Source organism: Cuculus canorus, chromosome 3 (genome assembly GCF_017976375.1).
Source record: "Cuculus canorus isolate bCucCan1 chromosome 3, bCucCan1.pri, whole genome shotgun sequence".
Taxonomy (NCBI): Eukaryota; Metazoa; Chordata; class Aves; order Cuculiformes; family Cuculidae; genus Cuculus; species Cuculus canorus.
The window spans coordinates 97,745,031-97,763,683 of record NC_071403.1 but is presented as its reverse complement, the minus strand read 5'-3'; the positions used below and the strand labels follow the sequence as shown (position 1 = coordinate 97,763,683).

Sequence of the window (18,653 nt, the reverse complement as noted above, 5' to 3'; positions counted from 1 at the left end):
GGAATGTACTTACACCAGTCTTGATTTTAAGCATCTATTTGACAACTAGTCTTATATGCAAGCTACAGAAAGCACTATGGACGTGATCTTAGAAAGACTGGAAATTAAAAGTTCTTAAGAGTTTTATTTGTCATAATGGGAGGGGTTTTCAGGTAGTTCTGCCTCGGAATAGTTAATGGCTATTTGAATGAAGATTAATGTGCAGATGTATGAAATCTGCAGATGACATCAATCTGGGAGAAGCTGCCAGCACGCTGGGAGGATCTCAGCAAATAGGAGAGGGGTCAGACAAAAGGTCAACACAACAATTTCAACAAATTCAGCAAAATTTAAAAAAAAAATCAAAAAAAGAAAGTAAGTATGTGAATAAAAATTGGGAAGCCCAATTGGCAAAGAGTATTGAGAAGTGGGTCACAACAGGGGACAACAATGCGGAGTTAACAGCAATACACAAACTCTTGTCCCTATTCTGACAGGAACAGAAGCAAGTACTCTGGGCTGTTCATCCTTGGCAAGGCCTCCACTGGAGGCCACAAACTGAGAAAACCTGCTGCTGAAGAAGAGCATGAGGGCAACAACAGGCTACAGCACATCACCTACTGCAGGTGAAGCTGAAAAGATCATTGCCTATTATATAGGACCTCTAGTCAGGAACCTGTTAAACAGTTAATTTGAGAGACCCACCTGAAATCAGAAATACGTTCTTATTATTACAGTCTGCTTTAGAAACATACATATTATGTCAAATGCAGTAAATTACCTTCAGGGAAATAAACTAGCATTTTCAAATCAGTTTTCATTAGGAAAAAAAATGTCTGAAAGCTTCACAACAGTGGCATTATGCCATAAATCTTGAATAATTCCACTAACCCACATTAAAACATACTTACATTAAAACTACATTAAAACATATTTACACTCAAATCATGCATTCATATTTTATAATAATTCCAAGATTCCATAGGCCCCTGGAGCATCATGTTGCCAGGTTAGGCCAGTAATTACTCCCGCTAAAAATGAAGACACAAGTGATCTTAGCATATATATACATAAGTTCACTAAAATGATACAATTTCATAACATTTTGACTCTAAAATTCACTTTCTTTTATGTACCGAACTGATACGTACTTGTCTGCATTCTTTGCTACTTTTGATATTAATTTAGATGTTGATGCTACTCTCAGCAGCTTGTTACGACTGTCATCTGAACTGTCCCAAGCACTGTGAGGTTTTTCAGCAGTCAAGGATTTCTTTATGCTAGAAGAAACAAAAATATATTTTACAGTGACAAGATAATAAGGTAATGATAACTGGAACTGGTATGCAACTGACAGATCAAGCAGCAGAAGACAAAAGCAGAGCTAGGTCTTCCCTCAAGCTGAAGCATGAAACAGGAAAAAAAGATTAGTCAAAAAGTTCTAACTGGATGAATGAAAACAATTGAGCAAGACAGTTGCCAAATGTTTTATCCATTCCTTTCTAATTCTGAGTGCTCTTATATAGACTTGAACAAAACAAGTCTATACTTCATTACTATATCGCTAATAAATTACAAAAGTGGAAATAAATGAGGCTAACGTATATTAGCCTTAAAGAATTATTAAAAAAAAAATCACTTGAGAAGGTAACAAATAAAAGTAGAATTTCTTTTCCCTGATTAAGTGTTTTCCAGCTTCAACACATCAATTTTTGAGGCAGAAAAGTGCTCAGATTACAGTTTCATATGGCTGTTTTGCAGATGGCACATTCTAAACCACATTAATGACTTTAACCTTTTTGAAACAAATGCCTGCAAACTTCTTGCACAAATAAGACATGCTGGGTTTGGCCCAATACTACAGATGATTAAATCCATGAATTCTGATATACTATTTCAGCTATCTTATTGTAGCCAATTTACGCTAATGGGAACCCGCAGGTTTTGCAGTCACTAGTTCATTAATCTCACACACATCTTAATCACGGAAAACATCTAGCCCAAATTATTCTTTAACCAGCTGATTTAGCGCCTGCATATGTCCTGCTAACAGTATTATACTTCATCCCGTCAGAAATACTTTTGCAGAAGTAAGTCCTGAACCGCAGCCTCAGAAATGCCAAGCTCCTTCCACAGCACCTCAAGAAGCTGAAAGGTCCTGCGACAAACAAGTTAATCCAATCAAGTTAAACCATTAAGAGAATAAAAAGAGGATTTATTTTTGTTCCCCACATTGCAAAAGATTAGTAAACAAGACTTCAGACAAACATCTTTACAGCAAGATACCAGGCAGGAGAACAACAGGCCACAAGTTCAGCTTCAGACAACTTAAGAGTTTGTGCAAGACACGGAGACAGAGCCTTTATGAGTGTTACAACATGCATCAGTCAAGTGAAAGTTTAAATATTTATTAGCGCTGTGAATTCGAGCAATGCAAGACAACAATCTTGTGAACCACAGTAAATTTCAGAGTAACAAATTCCACTTATTTAAGAGCTTGTTTCAGCTTCCTAAATGCCAAATAGTAAAAGAAAATATCATACTTTGAAAAACAATAAGGTGACAATGAACTAAAGAAAAAAAAAAAGCCACACCAAAACCACACCAAGTGATCTGCACAGTTTTGAAACTCAGAAATAATCCCCCAAATCTTAAAATCTATTTAATTTGACTTGAAAAAGCCATTAAAAAGAAAAAAATCTGTGCCTAAATCCCACTAAAATGAGCAGGAAGACAGAGGCAATCCTAAATAAACTTTTATGTTCACTCAAGTCTAGCAGTTCTATGATTTGAGTGTAAAACCAGAACTCTACTCATGTAAGGAATCATAAAAAAAAGTGACACAAACCATCCTGCAACCTAGTAGGAATAAAAAAGGGGGCAGGTGACAAAAAAGTCAAAATTGCAGTCACTTTATATAATAATTTGAGAAGAAAAACTCCAAAAGGAAAATTTGTAACAATACCAGTATTTAACAAATGCAATGCAGTAAATGGCCATGTTTGCACATTTTGCAATACAGTCCACAATTCAGCTATGACAGCTAAAACCTGCGGGGTGTATTTGGAGGAAAACCAAATCAGAGTCATTGTTATATATTTTCGAATAATGACTGATTAAAAGTAATCTAACTTTACCATATTGGGATTTCAATAACAGAGAGCAAAAAACCCCTTTGCAATCTTAAAAAAAATTACTGAGAGAAAAATTGCATTTTTTAGATATTTGCTCTGCAGTTATGCATATTAAATGCACCTACTCTAGCGCAAAAAAAAAGATCAAACATTCAATCATGCTCATGAAATTGGAGCTATTTCACATGACTTGTTGTCCAATATGAACTCAGTATCATCACAGTAATTGTCTAGTTCTGTACTGTGGTACTGTGAAAACCTTTTAGTTGGAGCAGAACTCTTGCTTTCTTGAGTTTGCCTGTGTGTTTGGAGAGTCTGTGAGGAGGGCTGGGGAGAAGGTGATGCTTGAGTTTGTGGACTTTGATCATTAGAATGAGAGTCCTCTTTTTTTTCTTTCTGTCCTGGAGGTTTTTCCTTCTTTTTTTCTGTACCGCTGCAAAATAAAGTATAACACAGAGGAGGGAAAAAAAGAGAACAAGCAAACAAATTAAAAAGGTGGGAGAAAATGCCCTCTGCGAGAAGATGGGAAGCATGTCACAACTTATTATATATAATCATGGAAAGAATGCTTTGATTACTTACTCTTTTCAGGTTAGTGTTTTGCTAAAATAAGATTCATTCATAAGCTCCAAAAATCAAAAAGGAGAGAGAAGCATGTAAGGTTATTTACTTATTTACACAAGATAATTGCACGATGTTTATTCTGATTTTAAAATGAAAATTTTGACTAGTGTATGTCCTTTATTTGCAGGACAGCATTCCTTCTACAGCATTCAAAGCTGACACAAGTCGACACATTGCAAGTCCGCCGTCCTTCAGAAAAAAATCATCCTCTAGCGCAGCTCACTGACTACCTTACCGTGCTGCCAGCCTTTCAGCACAAGCGAAAGGCCGGCGTGTGACTTGCGCTATCTCTGATTAGCTTAAGCCTGCCATGAAGCTATAGCTCTCTCTGTATTTCTGGATGTGCATGGTACTGCTTAGCTTCATGCTGTCACCGGAGGAGCAAAATGCCATTGCTGATCGCCTGGGCTCTCCTTGGCTGCACCACGGGTTAAAGGAAATCACCTCTGAGAACTCATAGCTGTTTTGTTCTGTAGTCCACTACCATCAGACTGTCTTGCCACTTCTTTAATGCCTTCAGTAAACGAAAGCTTGGAATAGTTCATCTTTGTTTTCATGGTGCTGCATTTATTAGGTTAACATTTGAAATAGCTTTAAATATGTTATTAACAAGTTTAAATTCATCACAGATCTAACCAAAGGTCCATTAAGTAAACTGAAAGAGTGATTAAAAGGCTCTTGTATAAAATAGCATGCGTTGCAATATACTGAATCACACAAACAGTAGCAGGACCTGGAAGAGAAGAGTATTCTGTACCATAAAGCCTTTTTTTTAAGATTAAAAAAAATCTTCCAAGATAAATTTCCTCTCACTGTGAATAAACAAAGCAAGACACAAACATCAGCTAAAATAGGAAAAAGAATTATTTTTCTCTTAGTTTCAAAGTAATCTGCAAGGTAAAAAAGAAACAGCATCTTTATGAAGGAAAGAATCCAGATTTCTACTCCCGCACACCATTTCCACTCCCTGCCCCAACCTCTTGTATATTCTTATTTATTGATGTTTCCATTTCTCTTTCACCACAGAATGATGTAGAACAGTAAGATAATATTAAAAATAAATTAATTAAAATGGGCTCCTGCATTTTAATGTAGCATTCATTATTGTTTCATTATTTCAATTAAAGTATATCACCTACCACCAAGACAAAGCCCTCAACGCTTATATAAGTTCAACTTCTCTAAATGCTTTCAAAGAAGCATTGAAGAACAGGTCAAAACATGAAAAATAATCTAAAACTCAAAATACATTTATAAGGATCACTCGGGATTTCTTCTATAAACCATATTAACTAGTTAAAAATGCAAATATAATCCATCAAGATTACAATTTCTTTTCAGAAAAATGGGTGAAAAAATAGAAAGGGCTCTTCACACTCCTGATAATAGTAAAAGAGATGAGAAATGGAAGTGAAAAAAGAATGTATAAACACAATGACTTCCGTAACTACAGCTTGCAATCAACAAAGATTATTCCTACTTGGTCAGAACAATGGCTCGTCTGGCACCATGTTCTGACTCTGACCGTGGTATAAAAGAGCTAGTCACTACCTGCAGTCTCTTTTCCCATACTTTTTCTGTTTACAATGACACAGCAGCAATCCTGCAATTCTCTGTGTTCTTCCAGCATGCTCAGGTGAATGCCACCTGCTGACAGCAGCACTATCATCAACTTATCAATTTGTGATCATATTTTCTGTGTTCTTACCCAAATTCATTTAGCTCCTCTGATCCATCTCCTAGAAATCACAGGTTCAGTGTGAGAATCTCTTCAATGACTTCACTGAGCTTGACAGTTGTGGACTATCCATTTCACACCTTTGCCATTAGGTTCACTCCTTACCTTCTCTGTTGAGCCAGGAAGTCACGGAATGACTGGTTTCCCTGAACTGCAGCACAAGGTACTCCTTAGGTTCCAACACAGTGCTTTTATCAACCACCAGAATGCAAGCAGCCTTCTTTTTTATGCCTGTCATTTTAATGTGAAATTATGCAGATATGTGACAGCCTTGGTACTGAATATCTCTGTGCCGAATTTATTTGTTTTGCTCTGTCCTGTTAAAGTCTTCAGCTTAATTATGACTGCTATTACAGAGCATCTTTCAGTACACTAACACCTCTTGAATTAGGACTTGTGCGACAACTGAAACCAAAACAACAACAGTACCTTTTCTTCTGGGTTTCTAAAGACTAATTATTTTGGGAAGGAATCGTTTAAAGCATCCAAAAATTCTTTCCAAATCCCAGCTTGATGAGGCATTTCTTCGATCTGCATGGAATCACTGGAGCTCTATTACTATCTGTTTCTAATTCTCTAATTTCACTTAACACAGTGTTTCATCCTTTGGATCACAACACATCAGCAGTACTGCAGAGGTTAGTCTTTCTGGAGACTATTCTTACCCAGGAGCTGTTCTCAGAAAAATGTTTAGTCTTAAGGAAAATGATCTTTGTGACAGTCATATGCAGTACAAAGTACAAACCTGTTCCCAACTCTAGTGAGAGTACAAGGTACACAGCCTGTTTTTCGTTCTAAAGTGTTTCAACACCTCTATCACAAGTCAGTTCCAGACTACAGGGTGAAAATTTTCCCAATATGTACATGACTTCATCTCTGTCAAAAGGACACCATCTACCTGTTGTTCATGGTATGTTCCTGAACTCTGGTTTAAGCAACAGCTAGTATTCTAGCATATCTTTGTTGAAATGAGATACGCTGCTGCTGTGCAACTACTGAGCCACCAAATCATTTCCATGGTCACAGTGTTCAAGTTGATAGAACAAAGATTAAACAGTCCAGAAAATGAAATAGAAGAAATTCTCAAGAGATGACAGGTCTACAGAGGCCAGAGCCCCAACAGAGCCTTCAACAAAAATAACAGTTTGGACACAAGAAGGCCTTCTCTTATTTGTGGCAATGTATGACCACTTATATTTAGAACATGAAAAGCTATAGGCAAGCTATAGGGGCTGTTTGGTAACTGAAGTGTAATTCTACATCAACAGATGACCATGTCCACCTGCTGCACCAGTTCAACCTCCAGCCTGAATAAAAGCCTGGACAAATGGGCATCCCATGACCAACTGATAATCTCCTTCCTATTCACTGTGGCAATAATCTTAGAAACAGACATGTTTACCCTGACGTTAAGGAAATGGGAAATACTACTGACATTCATTTATATCTTTGACTAGGAACACTACTCGGCACTGAATAGTTTTGCTGTTTTAAAAAACCATAGCCACAAAACCCAAGATCTGAAATTATCTTTTAACCTTTCTTGCGTCCATAATTTTCACAGAAACATACAATCACAAGGTTGGAAAAGATCATCAAGTCCAACCATTCCTATCTGCCACTAAACCATGTCCCTGAGCTCCTCGTCTATTTTAAGAAAGGGCAAGTTTATTTTCCTCCAAATATCAAACAAATTTAATGGGAGAGCATATAAAAGATAGGAGAGTGAAAGGATGTTATGGTTTGAGCTAAATTAGAGTCAGTTTTGTGACTAACTCACTCCAATTAACTTCATTTTTCTGAAAGCTAACTGCAGGTTTTTGAAACAGTGTTCTCTAAAAGTGATAACTCAGGGCATTGCTATGCAGAAAGGCCAATGCTTGTACTTAATCAAGGCCATCCTCAAGCTGGTGGAAAAAAAGGGGCTACACCTGCAAGGAGGGAGCCTAAACTGACCAGCAGAGTATTCCATCCCATATACGTCATACTCAGTACAAACTTCAGAGATCACGAGGGTCTCATTCTCTTCTACAATGGCCGATGTCCAGTGAGGATGTTGTCTGTCTGGTTGTTGCTCATCCCAGATCTGCCCATTCCTTAGTGCAATGTCTGAGTCCAGCTCCCTCCCAGATGTGGATCCCTTCTCCCAATTCTGCTCTGATATACAGTCATCGAGGGTTGGGGGTGCAATCTAATATATTTTATTACATCATCATTATCATTATTATTGTTGTTGTTGTTATTTCATTAAAGCTGCAGTTTTAGTTTCCAACCCGCAAGTCTTCTTCTCATTTCCCTCTCCCCTTTCCCTGGGAGGTGTGGGGGGGAATTTTGGAGGCTCAACTGCACAGTTTTAGTTCCAAAAATTTGGCTGTGTGCGGCTAAACCATGACAAAGGACCTGCTGAAAACATAACCAAAGGGGCGACTTCAGCCTTCCTAAAACAAGACCTGATGAAGGGTGTCATATCTTCAGATGCGTTGGAAGCATCAAAACCTCCCCTGGACAGGTGTTTGGGAGTCTGGGGAACGCTGCCCTCTGCATATTAAGGTTTTCTTCTTTTGGTCTACCCAGGTCTCCTTTTAAAGACATTAACTCAGATGAAAGTCGTGCTGGCCACTCCACTCTGCTCTTCTGCAGTCAAATGTCGAATAGCCAATGAATCAAGAAGGTGATTCAGCACAAACACAAGCTGAACACCACACGAACCGGACTGGCTCTCATCAATGTGCTAATGACCACATGGGTAAGATTAATGGAAAAGTGCTAACTAAGAAATACCTTCCTGCAGGAATGCCTTTTGTCCCACTGCCTGTCACTAGCAGACAGAGACATACCGTAATCACTTTCTGATTTACTGTTGAAAAGTAAACATAAGGATTCAATAAAAAGAAAGATATACAATGCTACACAATGGAGAAGAGGAAAGAGCGAGGCATTACCCTTGTTTTCCAAATTCCAAATGCACTAAAGCATTTTCTGGTTTGTTCTCCTACAGTTTATATTTGCATGCAGCATTTTTATTCCCTGAAATATATCACTTCCCTGTCTTGTTGTACAGTACAGTATTTACATCCACAGCAGAAGATAAACCAGCCACTGGAGTTACCAAGAGTACTCTACAGAGGCCAAGAATTTGTTCACAATTTAACACATTTATACATTCTTCTCTGCTCTGTGGCTACATCTGGCAGCCTGTTCTTCCCAACAAAAACGAAAAGCTGCAAAATCTACTGATTAAAGCAGCCATGCAACCAATACCTAACAGACTCAGAAAAGAAAGTAGTTATACAAATGCTTTGCTTACTGTATGCAGTCAAAATCATTACCTGCAGGAAAAAAACTCTACTTATTCAGCTCATTTAACTTACAAATACTCAGTGCTATTACTATAAATGTGAGATCTGATACATATATTCTTCATAAAGACTTCATAAGTAGCCATATTTTGGGTTAAGATTTTCTACACAAAAATGTAAACCTTTATCTTACACACAATTCACTGTTGTTTCATAGCTGTTATGCTGTTGCCTACTATTTACACTCCAGATAATGAAGTCAGTTTTGTCCTTTGATTTCCTCGGAAAAAAATAAAGACACTGATGAATACCAGAAGGAAAAATTATCCGTTTGTACCGGAAATACATTTGTCTGTTCTTTTCCTTAGGGATAATGCATTTTGGACATTATACACTATAGAAATACTCTCAATTTATGAATTCTTTCTAGAACACTGCTTTAAGCAGCCCAGCAATATGGTACATCTCCAAAGTTTATTTGAGCCTTTATTTGACCCTTCAGGAAGTTCTGATAAGGGTCATGCAGGGGCAAAAGTCAAACTCTTGCTCTATCTGTTTTTAAAAAAAAATGCAATTTCAATTTTAATAACAAGTCGGTACCTTTTTGCAGCAGATGAAAGAGTTTCTTTTCTAGCAATAGAAACAGATGAACCGTGGCTTGTTTTCCTGCTTCCTGTACTCCCATTAGTTATACAGGACATCGAGATAGCTTCTCGGAGGCTTGGCTGACCTAGGAAAAAACAACATTGAAGAACACAAGGTTTAACAACCAAAAGTTCCCAGATGTGGATCTGGTATCACACAGGGGCAAACCCAGCATTCAGAACAACCATCTAGTCTATATCCAGTGATATATACTCACGAAAGCCTTAACTTAAGCAGCTGGAGATGGGAGACCCGTGACACTAAGACAGGCAAGAATATGTTCTGGTAGGGGTCAGCTTCTCTACTGCCATGCTGTCAGCAAGTGCTTTTATTTAGCAACATGCCACATCTCTTTCCAGTTGTGATCCACAGGACAATTAGATTATAGCTAGCCTTGAGAAGCTGGTTAGCTCAAACAGCTGTGGGACACCAAATCTGATTATTCCACCTCCGCTGTTCAAAACCATCACAGCTCAGATAACACCACATGAGGTTTGTTACTTTCAATACAATTGTTTTTCACTAAAGGTCAAAGAAGTTGCTGAAAATAATTATTACTGAAGGAATTATTAAGATATTTAAGGGTTGTGACACTAAGGCTTCAAAAATCAAGTTTTTCAGCTTGTTTTCAGCTGCTCCTTCCATATAAAAAGGTATTGACCTTTGAGTATATGCACTATGGTATAGTTACTAAGTTTCTGATATACTTCACTCCATAGAACATCTGCCACATCAAGCAAACACTACAGCCTCCCTCCAGGGATGAATCAAGACAGTATATGTGAAGAAGGCTGTTGTCTGTCAGATGTCCACTTCACTCACTACAGAAGTTTGAAACTATGCAGTGAATGTGGGAGGGGATTGCAAGGAAGATGGGAGTGGGGGTGGGGAAGAACAGAGGGGGAATGAAGGCTCTTCTATTTAAAGAGCTGAATGCTAGCCTGGCAATCAGCTCTCGGACCTGTCTTTGCCACAGACAGTCAGTGAAATACAAGGCATTTCATTTGAACCTGACATTTCACCCTTTCCCACTGATTGTACGTCTCTCCTTTTCTATGTGCCTCTCCTTTTTTTTTGTGTGCCCTTCTTATTTCTAAGGTCTTACTCAGACAAAAGTTTTGCCCTCTCCTCCCAAGTACTATTCCCTTCTGAAGCATTACATGCCCTGAAAAAATCTCTCAGCTAATCTCACATTAAGCATTCAAAAATCAGCGGTCACTTTTGACTCCATCTCTGTGCTACATCCCCACTTCACAGAAAGCCAGTTGTTAAAGGCACCTCATGGGGTCATGATGTCGAGCCATTCCGACTTCAGCAACAAGCACCAAGGACAGGACTGACAGGAAAATAACAGGTCTGTGCTCATGGCAGGCTTGGAATAGTGTGAGATAGATAAGGCATGAGGCCTCACATGGAATATAAAAGTGAGGAATAGAAAAGCAGTCAGAGACAATCGACTGCCTGGCATAGTGAGGGCAACCTCGCGCAGATGCACTGTTTGAACAACACCATTGGCCACATCACAGCTCTATCAGGAGGGCTGAGAGGAAAATTAATTCTTGTTTTAAACAAGTATTTTACACCCAAGAGATAGCTATCAAAGGAATATTAGATTTCAGAACTATTTGGACGAAAGCAGAAATGGGCTGACCTACACTAACCATACACTGCTTCAAACGCATCAAGTGGCATGTGACCACATCTGAAATTCAGATCAGGAAAGCCAAAAGGTGCATGTAGAACATCCTGGGCAGAAATAAGAATAAAAGAAATCTGAAGAAAGTAAAGACATGTCCGAATACAGGAACACTGCAAAGATCATTGTTTTTCTTCCTAAACTCTGCATAAATAAACTTAGCACGATTCCTTCCATCTGGTACTTCTTGTAAACTGTTCGATTTGCTACATCCACATTTGGAATACCGATTTTTATTTTAGAAGTTAATATACTGTACAAAACCTCTAAAGCTCAAGAGATTTTTATCCCCCTGTGTAATTTAGATGCAAGAACAAAAGCACATAGGCTTAAAAAGCACTTTTGGTATTAGAAGCCTATAAATTAGCTTCTTTTATTTTCTGTGGCAAAGTAAATCATCTTCTTTGTGGAGATGCATAATATCAAGGCCAATGATTCACTCTTGAACTGCATACGACCTTAGCATCTCTGTCTGCTCATCGTATTAGATCAATGCCTCTCCATCCAGCACTAGCAGGGCTTTCCAGAACTGTGAATCAGGAGACATAATAGACGTAATTCTCAGTACGGAGAGGAAAGCATTCAGTGGAAATTATAAAGAACAGTGGTACTACAGACAGGGTACAGGAACTTAATAAGATGAGGAGAAAAGAATTGCTCACTTTTCTCAAGCAAGGGGCACATTGCTATTTTGTTCACTGAAGGTGTCTAGACTAACTTCCCCTACTAGGTATGAAAAATGTTAGTTCCTGCTTATGCCCAAGGACAAAACTGTATACTCATGACAGGAATGTGCTCTGCTCCACATGATGAATGCAAAAATAATAATAAAAAAGGAGCCATATGGCAGGTTTGGGCTTATTTGTTTTTCAGTAAAGTGGATGTTGATGATAGATCTGCAGAGCACTTCCTAATTTCAACATGTGGCATGCAAAATTAAATCTGAGATAAAAGTTTTTGAATCAACTACACATAATCTAGATCTCTTGAATCATTCATTTCTTGATCAAAACACTTAGAGACAGGCTGAAATATCAAGATCTAGAAAAAACTGCACTGACAGATTTTTGAGTAGCAAAGATATATCACAATTTCTTACAGCACAGAACAAAGTCTTTATGACACAATCAATGTGCAACACAATTTAAAAAAAAAAAACAACAAAAACGAAGTGGGGAAAAAGAAAAAATCTCACTCAAATCCCCAAACCCAACATCCCTAAGAAACAAGCCCTGTTACAGACTCTCTATATTTAATTTTAACCAGATATTAAAAAGTGACCTTTGAAATACCTATTTTTCAAGGGGAAAAATTAAAATTCAGTTAATCTGCAATTATATATAAATAAAATGTGTTTAAATTTTAAGTTGTGAGAAGGAAGGGCAAGTTTCAGCCCTGCACACATCCCAGGCAGTGGAGCAGTGAAGCCTGGCTGCCCATGGGGTCAGAGACACACAACCAGGATCTTCCCAGCTGAGTCAAAATCTGACACACCAGTTCCAAATCATGCAGTTCTCTTCACGACTTTTAACCAGGGAATCTCTACAGTCAAAAGTTGTACACCACTTTTCAAGTCAAAAATAACACCACTGTAACCTTCTTCACCGCACACAGTACTTCACAGCTGCCAAGCAACTTTGCTTCAGAGATCTGGAAAATGACAAAGCAGCACAGAACACAAATTCCAGATCAATAGACTAAAACAATAGAGTTCTCCCAGCATTCGTATTGCATATCTCTGCCAATATCATGTCATACATCACCTGCAAATATAAACAGTCTGAAATTCTTCAGACTGAATAGCACTCAGCTTTATCTGTTAGTTTGGAACAAAAGCCAGAACATAAACTCAACATAAAATGAAAGCCAGTGTATAGTGATCAGGATTAAAGCCAAATTGTCAGAGATCAAAGTGGTAAAAAATGTCTTTTATGGGTAAAGGATTCATCTCTGTTCTGATAATTTTCATAGAATGGTTCTGTTGAGCACAAAAGAAGCATTTCATTAACATCTGTCAAGTATGCAAGCGTGTGAATGAAAGATAAGTAGGATTAGAATAAACCAAGAATCTATTTCCAACTCTTTATCACCCTTGATTAGCTAACTGGGGAAAAAATGAAGCTGAGCTGTAAGAGACAGTGGTAAGTTTTGAAAATGTGTGTCCTGTGATAACATGATAGGTTTTCTTTCCAAACACACATATAAGATAGCTAGAGATGAGTATTAGTTAGTAATGCACTTCTTTTTTCCCAAACCCAAAAGTTACAGTTCTTTATGTTAAAATATAGTTTATTATGGTATTACTTGTGTTAACTTGAACAATGATTTGCTTAATATCATCTTTGTATGTGCTGATATCCTGACAGGTAAAATGACTTTCTTCCTAAGAAAACCCAAACCCTTTTCTTCAGGTAATTTCAATTTAAATTAAGTAGCTGCAGCTACATTAAAATAACTTCTCTGGGGACTTCATTCAAGTGGATTTAAAACAAGAAACTCAACAAATTCTGTGTTACCAAAAAAAAAAAAAATAGGATTTAGTTATACTGGGTTTTTTTTTAAGCTTGCCTTTTCTTACAGTATCCAAGTCATTCAACAACCTTTAAATACCTCATTTCCAGTAAAATTTGACAAATGTTTCTATATTTCAAATATCTTAGATGCCTAGGGGGTTAGTGCAAATAATACTAATGGCTTGAAGGACAGAAACCCAACTATTACTAAAGAAGCATAGAGTGTGTGCTCATCCACACTATTAATCACCAGAGAACCCATATAGATGAGCAGCAGAAAAACACACTGAAATAGTTCTAAGTGTAGCAGAACATAAGACTTTATATGCACTTCCTTCCTAAAATAAAGACATAAAAAATGAACTAGGAATTATGAAAAACCCTAAACTTACTCCAAAATGTTATAATACATTGTATCAAAGCAACTAACTGTAGTCACTGCTTTGCTTCCAAAGTTTCAAAGCTTGTCAAGCTCATGGAAGATGCTGGCAAAGAAATAGCTTGGGACTGGCTAAAACTTTTTTCAAAACCAAATAGTGTATTCCAAAGGGTAGGGGAAAATATTCTTCAGCATTTTGTTTTATTCAGCTGTTTCACTTGCATAATAAGAGTCAAATTCTGATTGAGACTTCTTAAAGTAGAAAAAATAGTCTCTTCTATCATGCGAACAAATGTTACAGGTCACAGTGAGATACTAGCTCTCAAATAACGACTAACATAAATCAGGAAAAAAATGATTCAGTTCAGTACTGATGGGTTATACTGCATTTTGTTTAGTAATCCAATTTTAAGACAAATTTGAGTTTTGACATACTTATTCTTACGACAATTAGAACTAGCAGGGAAAAAAATCAGATGCTTTTTACAGTTTTGGGGTTTTTTTAACTGATGCCAAATTTCACAAAACTTAACCTACAACTGGCTATTAAATTATTTGTCATTTCCTAGTAAAAGAATTAACTGAATAGAAGTATGCTAATATGCAACTGTTTGAGAATGTATAGCTAAAGCATAAACATCTTGAGATGCAAGTGAATGTCTCCCAATATGCAGATCAATTAACTACAACATTAAGAGTAATTGAATATTTATTTAGAGATTTCCTACATACTTTTTATAACTAGTGTCTTACTGTCAACATATGCGTTTCTAACTATAACTGATCCTCCTAAAGACATAAAACTAGTTTTTCAGGTGTCGTGCTCTTAACAGTCTAGGGAAGCCATACCACTGCTCTGATGCTTGGCTTTTGGGGCAGGTCTTTTAAAACCTACTACCTAGGAAAACTGAAGATTTCCTTAGTGAGGGACAGTCAACAGCTTATTCAAACAACATAGCCCATTTCCTCCTCCCTTCCTACCTTCTTATTCTTTTGCTATGCTTTCTCAGAGGCACCATCTACTTACTCAACCAACTGCCAAATGAGCTATACCCAAGCAGAGGAAATAAAATTTTAACAATAGTGTAATAAAACAATATACACTGGCAAACAGTGATGAAAGGGCAAATCAAGTGTTATAAACAAGCTAGTTTTTATTTGAAAAAGTTAGTGGCACTATTTAACTCTTCCAACACTGCAATTCTTAGTTTAGGAAGCATCACAGAGAACAGTAGAGTATTGCTCAAGAAAATTTGCCCACACTGTTCTAAAAAAGCACACAAATGCACAAAACAGATCCAAACTTGTAATAAGCATAAGGAAAAATAATAAGAACTTATCACCACAACTGAAAAGCACTCCTCTACAATGCTCTGAATATCTTCTACAATGAACAAGATTATCAGGTTACAAAAGTTAAAAAAATTGAACTTTCTTCTTCATGACTTCTCTTTCCTTACACTTGGTTTAGCTGGTTAGTGGCCCTTAGTTCATTAACACCATTCAGACACAAATCCTTTGTGTAAAGGAAAATAGATGAAGAACATCAAGAACAGTAAGAACAGTAGAAGAAAAAGAAAATATTACAGAATAAAGAGGAGAAGACAGGGAAAAACGGGGAAGAAATGAAAAAAAAAAAGAATGCAGAAAGAACAGATGGCACTAAAATCAATACCTGGAAAATCCATTAAGACCTCGAGAGTATGAATATTTGTTATGTGAGCATAAAGCCTGCAGGTTTCAATTGGACTATTCCCATGAGTAAAATGACACATGTACAAGCTTGCCAGGTTAGTTTTAATATTGTGGATAAGAGCCTATATCCTACCTTTACCATACGAATTTTCCTCTCTACGCTTCTGTTTTCTGTTCCTTTAACATTTACTGATGAGACAACATAAACACGTACCTATCCAGGTATTAGAACAAATCTGTACATTAAAATGTGTTAAGTTTAAAACCACAAATGCAAGTCTATCTTACGCTTTCAGTTAATGAAGCTTGTTGAACACCTTAAGTTAATTTTTGTTAATATAAAACAAAATTACTAAATGTTATTAAAATGAAACCGTTGTTGAGATAAGGTAAAAAAATACACGTCAAAGTGCTCTGCTTATATTAGTACAATGAAATGGAATTTGATGGAAGATACTACTTTTTTCATATTGAAAAGACACACTGGTTCACATGAGAGAATGTAGCAGAAAAGCTAGGAAGACTCTCCAGGTTCCTATTAAAAATATCCACTGCACAAAAGAAAAAATACAATAAAATAAAATATTAAAAGAATCTGCACTTCCAGTAGATAGCTGCTTTTGCAGGTCCCCAAGATCACTGCTCTAAGTGATCAAATGCCTCAAATGCCTTTTGGTCTGTCAGCCTGCATTGCCATGCAAACTGCCTCTCTGCTTCAATTTCACTTTGCGAATTGAATGTGCATACGAGTTATTTTATATCAACTCTTGCCAAACAACAGGAAATACTCCTCCAAAGGTTTAACCTGTGACAAGCCTCCTCACTACTACCAAGTCCAGAAAAAGGACTTGAACCCTTTGTTTCTTTGCAGGCAGATATCAGATGCACTTTCCGGGTGATGGCCACTTTTTCAGGCAAGAGCTAATACCTGGAATCACAGAGTCATTTAGGTTGGAAAAGACCTTTAAGAACATCAAGTCCAATCCTTAGCCTGACACTGCCAACTCCACTAAAACATGTCCCTAAGCACCACATCTACACAACTTTTAAATACCTTCAGGGATCGCGACTCAAGCACTTCTCTGGGCAGCCTGTTCCAATGCCTGACAACCCTTCCAGTGAAGTAAAATTTCTGAATATCTAGTTTAAAACTCCTCTGGTGCAACTTGAGACCACTTCCTATCACTTGTTACTTGAGAGAAGAGACCAACACTCATCTTACTACAATCTCCTTACAGGCAGTTATAAAGAGGGATAAGGTCTCCTCTCAGTCTCTCTTTCTCCAGACTAAACAACTCAGTTCCCCTGTGATACAATTAGTGTGAGGTATTTTACCGGTGCCATTGTGTGCCACAAACTTGTCACCACACCCAGAGCCTGAGGGATGAATTCTCCTATTACAAACATTTTGACACCCTGGATGATTTTAATAGGCTTACCAGGCACCAGCTGCGAGCCAATTTATCTTGGTGGCGGCCACAAGCACTAGACTGCTTTATGCTTTCCTTTTCTTCAGTATCCAGGTAATCTTTGTTTCTGGAACTTTTTGTGAATGTTAACACCATCAATCACGTATCAACAGCAGAGACGTGTGGCAACAAGAGCACAGAGCTGCCAAAAGCAAAGAACTCCCCACCAAATAAGTTCTTCTTATCAAACTTTTCATTAAAAAAAGGAAAAAAAAAAGGAAAAAAAACCCTTCCACTAAAGCACTCGCACACTACGATCCCCTCAAACCCTGTAGCTGCTTGGTCCTAAATCAAAGCCTTTCACATTCTAAGAATTCTCAACACTATCCTTCCAGCTAGTAAATTTTCCTTTATGTCATCACTCTTCGTTGTGTGCAGAAATGGAGAACTACTATCATAGCCATTTAAAATGACTTCGCATTGAGAAATACTAAAGAGGAAAATAAGCCACACCTGAACACTCTCAGTCTGCTTTTCACTGTGCAATGACAAGTACTAAACCTGTTGCAATCCCAGTTAGAGGTATTTCCCTCATAGAGCATCTCCACTTCATGCTTTACTAAGAGGCACTTAGCTGGCTCAAAAAAACCAAAATCATCCTTTAGCTTATCTCATACAGTTCTCAAATCATCCATCCCCTTCTAGAGTATTATTTTTTCAAGAAAATTCAGATCTTCTGCCAATGCTAGTCATTCACAAAAACATTTTCACTTAAAAAATTTCAAGAAAAAAAATTTCGAAGTTCATTGAATGAACTTAAAATACAGAAATCAAAAGTAGAACCTAAGTTATTGCAAGAAGCTATGTACAACCTTGTTCTGGAATATTTACTAAGTTTAAATCAATATTTATCTCAGGCATATTTTTCAAGTCTATTTTAGACTTGCACGAAACTCCAGTGAGTGTATGTTAACAAACTTTTGCTTTTGTGACATCTTTATGCTATCAATACACAGCAGATTTAACAAAAAAATGTGAAGCTAATCTGTTGCCTGGTGGCCTTAGGTAACTGAATACAATAGGGACATATCCTCCACAAATTTAATACAGTGCCAGTTATTCATAACTCACTTATATTCAATGTATTAGCTTGTATATGAACATCTAAACCTCTCTATGACTTTCTTCAGAGTTACATACTGCTGTCGTTAATTGGTAGAGATTTAACAGCACATAACTAAACGTATTTAAATATTCCACTCTTCTCCCATCAAGAAAAAAATTCCTTTTCACTAAAATTGACCTGGAGAACTCTGTATGGCCCCAAAATCCCCAGAGTCACAGCAAGGAGATGGCCCGAAGGCGTTTTGCGGAACACAGCAAGTTTACCCTGCCTGTGTGCATAGTTTGCTGGATATTACACAGCTCCAAGCCAAAGGTCTTTAGCCATGTTTGTGCACATCCCAGATCCTCTGCATGTAAACGGGAAGAGTAAACTAAGAAGGTCCTATGCTGCCTACATTTTGCCTGTAGTTTTCCACT

At 37.4% G+C, this 18,653-nt stretch overlaps 1 protein-coding gene across 5 annotated transcripts in view; it reads right to left on the bottom strand.

Annotated features, from left to right (window-relative positions):
- The window catches only part of EML4 (EMAP like 4), a 166,107-nt gene that overhangs the window by 55,911 nt on the left and 91,543 nt on the right, over positions 1–18,653 (bottom strand). For 3 of the 5 annotated variants that reach the window (XM_054061252.1, XM_054061254.1, XM_054061253.1), the window contains exons 3-5: positions 9,375–9,504; positions 3,373–3,546; positions 1,131–1,259 (exon numbers count right to left, since the gene is read on the bottom strand). In XM_054061252.1, the coding sequence (XP_053917227.1) occupies positions 1,131–1,259; positions 3,373–3,546; positions 9,375–9,504 (433 nt within the window). The remainder of the gene's footprint in view (positions 1–1,130; positions 1,260–3,372; positions 3,547–9,374; positions 9,505–18,653) is intronic. The other 2 variants (XM_054061255.1, XM_054061256.1) reach the window with 1 other exon arrangement.